This window comes from Dendroctonus ponderosae, unplaced genomic scaffold, assembly GCF_020466585.1.
Source record: "Dendroctonus ponderosae isolate FM_Combo_2020 unplaced genomic scaffold, Dpon_F_20191213v2 Dpon_F_20191213_9, whole genome shotgun sequence".
In the NCBI taxonomy this organism is placed as follows: Eukaryota; Metazoa; Arthropoda; class Insecta; order Coleoptera; family Curculionidae; genus Dendroctonus; species Dendroctonus ponderosae.
The window spans coordinates 2569942-2576466 of NW_026019116.1; the positions used below are offsets into that span (position 1 = coordinate 2569942).

At 37.0% G+C, this 6525-nt stretch overlaps 1 protein-coding gene across 1 annotated transcript; it reads right to left on the reverse strand.

Moving 5' to 3' along the window:
• Positions 1-3584: 3584 nt before the first annotated feature.
• Positions 3585-6011, reverse strand: LOC109539145 (fork head domain-containing protein crocodile). Its single transcript, XM_019906753.2, has one exon. It carries the CDS (start codon positions 5475-5477, stop codon positions 4377-4379), a length of 1101 nt encoding a protein of 366 aa, XP_019762312.1. The 5' UTR covers positions 5478-6011; the 3' UTR covers positions 3585-4376.
• Between the last annotated feature and the right edge of the window lie 514 nt (positions 6012-6525).

Here is a 6525-nt window from a genome sequence, read left to right on the forward strand (position 1 = left end):
TGATACAGTGATAAAATAACTGATAAAATTAATATTTATGACAACGATTTTGTTCTAACTGCCTTTGTTTGAGGGCCAAACATAAGTTTCTTGAAAAAAACAGAAAATCTACAACAAAATATATTGAAAAACCTGTGAAAATTCCACTTTCATACCGATAAGTCAAAAATAAAAATTTCGGAAAGTATCACATAAGTGAGATCAAGTTGGAAATCTATCTGCAAAGAATTTATTGAAAAAACACAATTCAGCTACCTATCGCCTATGTGTGATGAACTCTGACTAAACAATCTAACATTTAAAAGCATAAACATAATACAATCTAAACAAAATCAAATATAAATTCAACTAAATACTATGATAATAATCAGCATAACTTTCTCCAATATATTCGTTCGAATAAAGCCGCAAAGCTATTGATGTTTATTAAAATAACATCATAGCTAATTATTAATATTTTCGCAAATAAAACTGTAAATAATCAGGACAATTTAAATATTTTTCTAACACATCGATAGCTATTCATGGTCGCGTACCGCTGCATTATAAATCGATATAAAAGCAAATAGAAAACGTTTATTATTTTAAACAAATACTATATTATTATTATTATTGTTATTGCAAGCTCGGATATAATGGAGCGAACTAAACAGGCTTTACCCCGTTCTGGCGAAATATTGAACGAATTTTACTTTGTTTTTGCATAAATTTCAAACCTTTATGGCTGTTTTGTTTTGAGTTTGTTTTATTACTTCATTTTCTTAGAGTATATATTGGCATTTTGCTTGAGGCTTTTTCCCATTTTTCGCAGGTAAACATTAAATATTAAAGCCAAAAGCAACATTTTCGGTCGATTGATTTTCCACCACATGTGAAGTATAAACAGAGCAAAGGCAAGCAACTTTAGCTTTAGCGAAAGCGGGAAGCGAAGCTGGGAATGTTTTTTAAGAACCATTACGATTCTGAGAAGACAAATTTCCGAAAAACGTTTTGCTTAATTATTAAACTGCTTTAGACAAATTGAAGGGAAAAACCAGAAATTTAACATTTCCAGCGAATAGACATCGAACAATAGCGAAAATCCATAGGCGTTTGGCACCGCTCTACAAAGCTGAAACACACTCTTTCATCCGAGCCCATTTAAAATTCAAATATTTCCATGTTCCATAAGGTTTCCCGGAAAATCCGAGCCCGATGTGCCGGAAAATAAGGCGGAGAAGATTGGAAATGGAAAGCGGGTATCTTAACTAAATACAACCGCCGTCTAAATGTAACGCCGAGATAATAAGCCATATTATACAAAGCACAATATTATCGTTTCTTAAAACCTTAAACTTCAATTCTGCGTATTTTCGTTTATTATGCGAATCGAAAGATAAATCCTTAATAGCAAAAGTCGAACGGATACTCGAATAAAAATGGGAGAAATTCTTAGAACAAAATAGACATTGGAAGCTAAAATTATTTTAGATAATCAATCAATCAATAGAAGATGGATAAAAGTCACAACTTTGAAAAACACTGTTTTGCTTATGCAATACAAGATGATCCAAAAACCCACTGAAACTGTTGCCGAAAAGTGTCTAAAGAGTACAGAAAAACTTTTGCATACACTTGCACTCAGACTAGAATTCAAATTAGACAACAATTTGTTATGACTAGAAAATGACTTTTATTTCATTTTCAGTGATATTCCTTAATGAAGGACGCCATTTGTTTGAAAATAAAATATAATAAGACGAAATTAAATACATTAGGAAACTCAAACTAAGTTAAATCGTAATTGTGTTGATTTTAGTGTTAACACAATTTACATAATTTGTTAAGAAAAGTAGAAAGCACATACGGAAAAATGTTCCGAGTTTCACGAACAGCAGATATCTGTGTTAATCAAGAAACACTTTGAAGAATTGAGGAGAAATTTGGTGAAAAACTGAACATTTGGCGTTTCTTTTCATCATGCTTTCACGGTTTGTTTCACTAAAGTCTGAAATACGCATAAATCATAACATTCACTATTATTAAAAATCAACTAAACGAAATACTCAATAGGAAAATTATGGCAAGTTGATTGATGCATTTTTAAGTTCAAAAACCGGAACTCCCATATATTTGTTTAAATGATACTGTATTTTTGCTAAACGTTTGCTCGTTTATTCTAACGAATATTTCGCTCTTTTGCCGTTAGCTGTTCAAAGTGCGGAACATTAAAGAAGAATCTGAGCAATTTGCGTGGAAATTCGTCGAAGAAACCGATCTGCAATAACGCTAATGAATACTCCAAACAACGAATTGAACTTTGTTTCTTAACATCATTTACTTTTCATCAACAAACGAAAATTTGGTGCTTAAAACCATGTATGTTTGACTTCTAATCCTTGGTGATGTTCTCACTTAATAAATTATTTAAGCAATTATAATTCTTCTTATTCTATTGCACAGTATTTGTTTGTTTGTTTGGAAAAAATATTTAATGCTTAACCAAACAAACCTGCATATTGTTCCAGTAGAAACCTAAATATGAATCTCATTTTGCGCAGCTTCAGTTACTGTGGCTATTACAAGAACATAAAAATTGCCAAAATAGTCCACGTGTGGAAAACTAAAAGAAGACAAGGAGACAAGACTTGAACGACCAAAACCAAATCATCAACACTAGAAAATGAAAGCCAAAATGTAACACTGTTTAACTTATCTTATTTTTGAAGAATTTAGTGAGCTTTTCACTATTTTATTATTCACTGCTAGTCTAAAGATTTAAAATAAAATCGTTCAAAACGCCTTAAAATATCCCCCAGAAAACATTACACACAAATTACCTTATGAAAGAAAAATAAGTTTGCTACTGACTAGGTCGAATTTAGTCGAAATCAACTTAATTGAATCACCACATTAAAATACTTTTTGGCATTTTTACAATTTCCAGTCCGCAATGTAACAAATTCAATGCTTTTAAAGACATTTGAATAATGGACTTTTAAGATGTTGAGGTGTCTGTTAATGAATCGTTGAATTGTTTCTCTGATTCTAACCATCACGCCCACCGGACTTATGCCCAGTTGATTTTATCAGCTGGTATCGATTAAATAGCTTCATTCATTAATCTGTTGCAGTAAAAAATTTCCCGTCATTTTGAGAAATTGCTACTGTTTTGCTTAAGACCTTAGAACAAGCACAACTAAAGGACGCAAACCTAAATAAAGGAAAATACAAACGTATATACACGAGATGAGTGGAAAAAATACAGCATAAAATTCACAATGTCGCATATATTTTTAAATATATGTTAATAAATAATATACATACGTGCTTTCAGACACATCTACTTAAGATCTAATATTTACAAAATATTTACACGTTCTGACATCTACCGCTTGTTCAGACCAGCATAAATGCAAATAAATATTCAATTTCGCTCTCTATTAAATGATAGGAATGACAAAATAAAGGTGCGATCACATTAGATTTACTATTTGTTATTAATTTCAGCCGGATTCGACAAAATCAGGTTGGTATCAATCGCAGAAATTGTGTGAACTGATGTGAACGCACCGACATTTTGATTAGGAACACGTTGCACATAATTCAATTTAAATATTTATTGAAAAACGGGCCTTAGAACTGACAAAACTGGCCCTCAAATGAAGACCAATCAGTTCTAGGGCACGTTTCTCTGCTACCTAACAACTTAACTTAAATAGGCAATTACTAATTATCACATTTCGAAAAAGAATATTAGCCGCCGTTCATTCGAACCAGTTCGGTGAAAGAACAGCAACAATCACAAACAAAATATACAGATTCGTACTATTTACAAGTTATGAAGGTTCGTTGCTAACTTACAACGCAAGTTTCACATCAATATGGCCTAGTTAGATAATCACATATTATTCAGAAAGAAGAAGAAAAACTCTAAGTACCAAAAGCGCATTGTTTGTCACTGTGTCCAGAAAATCATTTTAAAACTTTGGCAGTGTCATTGTAAACACCTACTAGCAGCATGTTCGTTCTGTGCACAGCGACAAATCCAGGAAAACCCTTTTTTGAATCTACTTATGTATGTACACATTATCTAAATGACCGCAATGTTTAAAGAGGCGCTTAAGTAGGCGCTATTGCAAGGTTCAAAACACCCTGTAGATAATAATTAGGTATACTATTTAGCTTTAGCTATCTATATATAATGGTCTCCACAGAACACGCCCTAGCTTTCTTGCAGATTAATCACTTGCCAATCCCTAACCTCAAAGCATCCAGATTGCTTCCAGCAAAAACCGCGCACTATTGAGTTGATGGTTGGTTACAAATGAAGTGAAGAAGTTTCAAAACGGATCAGTCTTAATATTGACATGATGGTCGAAAAAATTGGCGTACCCTCAGTATTTCTGCGCGACACAATCCGCAGGGTAGTACGGAGTGGATGTGGTGCTTCTGTAGTTGTGAGGAGGACTGGATGGAACTCCAGAGTGCCGGAAATTAGCTAATTGGCAGCTGGGGGCGCTGCTGCCGTCGAATATTATATCCCGATATCCTGTGGGAGTGGTAGCAGACTCTGGAGAGGTTTCTGGACTGTACCAGGGACTATAACGCGGAGTGGCCTCATCTCCGAGATTGTATTGATGCTGGGGATTCGAACTAGGGCAATAAGAGTACATACCGCCTGAGGAATGTAACCTGGTAGAATTGGTGGTGTAAGGCAGCGCTTGGTCTCTGGATGCGGTCATTAAGGAGTCCACAGTGAAAGCTGCTGCGGTATCCATGGCCTGAAGCGAGGCAGTAACATCACTAAGAACATGCTCTTGATGAACTATCACACTCTTCGGATCACCATATTTTGCACTCATGCACTGGCTGAGCTCAGTGTTGGGCTCGCGCTTCGGCTTGCAATCGCCCAGTTTGACCTTGGATTCCTCCAGAGGCTTGTTCTCCTCGCGTTTAGTCAAGGAGGTAGGAGAGTCGGGCTGCAGTTGCTGCCTTTTGATGGCTTCCTCCTTCTCCCTGAGAGCGTCCTTTTTCTTGAAGCGCCGCCGCCGGCGCAAGTACGATCCGTTATCAAACATGTTGTAAGAGTCCGGATCCAGCGTCCAATAACTGCCCTTTCCAGGCTTTTTATCGTCTCTGGGCACTTTGACGAAACACTCGTTCAAACTTAGATTGTGCCGGATGGAGTTCTGCCAGCCCTGCTTGTTCTCACGGTAATACGGAAACCGCTCCATAATAAACTGGTAGATGCCATTCAGGGTGATTTTCTTCTCTGGAGCATTCTGGATGGCCATCGCAATCAGCGCTATGTAGGAGTATGGAGGTTTGACCATATCCTTAGCCGTAGCCAGAGGGTGTTGCTGATGATGCCAAGCGGCAGCTGCATATCCATAGCGGTACTGGTCATAGTAGGGATTTGAGGTCACTGTAGATGAAGGATATCCAGTGTTGTAGCGATTGTACATGCTCTGATGTTCCGTCAGGAAGGTATGCATTTTTCGAAGGTAAGCGGGGGCCAAGAATTTGTTACGACTTCAGCCTCCCGCGGCAAATTGGATTCCGCAAAAGAACAACAAGCAATGTTATTCCAGACTGATGTTTTCGCTGGATTCAGTCTTGTAAAAACACCCGGTCGGCCCGATGACTATTATTAAACACAACACCGTAGTTTACACAGGGTATAAGTAAAAACACCGTATGTTGCTTCGCGAGTAGACACAATGTTACTAGTGAAAACATTCGGATGAGCAAGGGGGCCAGACGTGGATTCTGCGTGTTGGCTCAAGTCCGGCCCAACTTTGTATCTTGTGCCAATACGATGAACGGAAACGCCCAAATCGATACTGCGCTCATGGTAATGTGCTGTCCGTACACGCCCTAAACAGGCGATTTTTTTTCAAGCAAGTGAAAATTTAAGTGGAAATTTTGAACCCTTTAAAAATTGGCGGACGCGAATATGCCGGTATTTTACGTGCACGAAACTGTCACAAACACAGTATTCTTTGGCGAATTCTTGAAGGCACCTCGAGTGTTTTGTGCACGCTTTTCGAGCTGCGTGTGCCGATTTTAGTGTTTTCCAATTGTGGATTCGAGGGCGTGTTGATGTTCCGAATCTAATGAGGCGGTCGTTGAAAAGCTGTTAACTGGTGCCGGTGAAATGGATTTCCATGTGGCCGCTTCCAACGTGGAAACTTAACGGGTTTTAGAGGTAATTATAGCAAATTTTGCCTGCTGAGTAATTTGTTTTATGGACATAACTGTGAAATGCGCTTGATCACAAGCAAAGGACACATCGAAAAAATTTCAGAACATACAACCCAAAAGCTACTAGCGTTAAGAGAATTTTAATTAGTAAATAGTGCACAATGTCTACCGAATTTGTTCGTTCGTTCGTCTAATTTCTTTCTAATCTAGTCTAATTCTAATAACTCTACTCCAACTGTTCATTTAACTAGAACGCCATAAATAGAAAAAAATTCAGAACGTACCACCTCAAAGCAACCAGTGTAAACAGAATTTGCATTAATAAATAGTGCAGTTTGT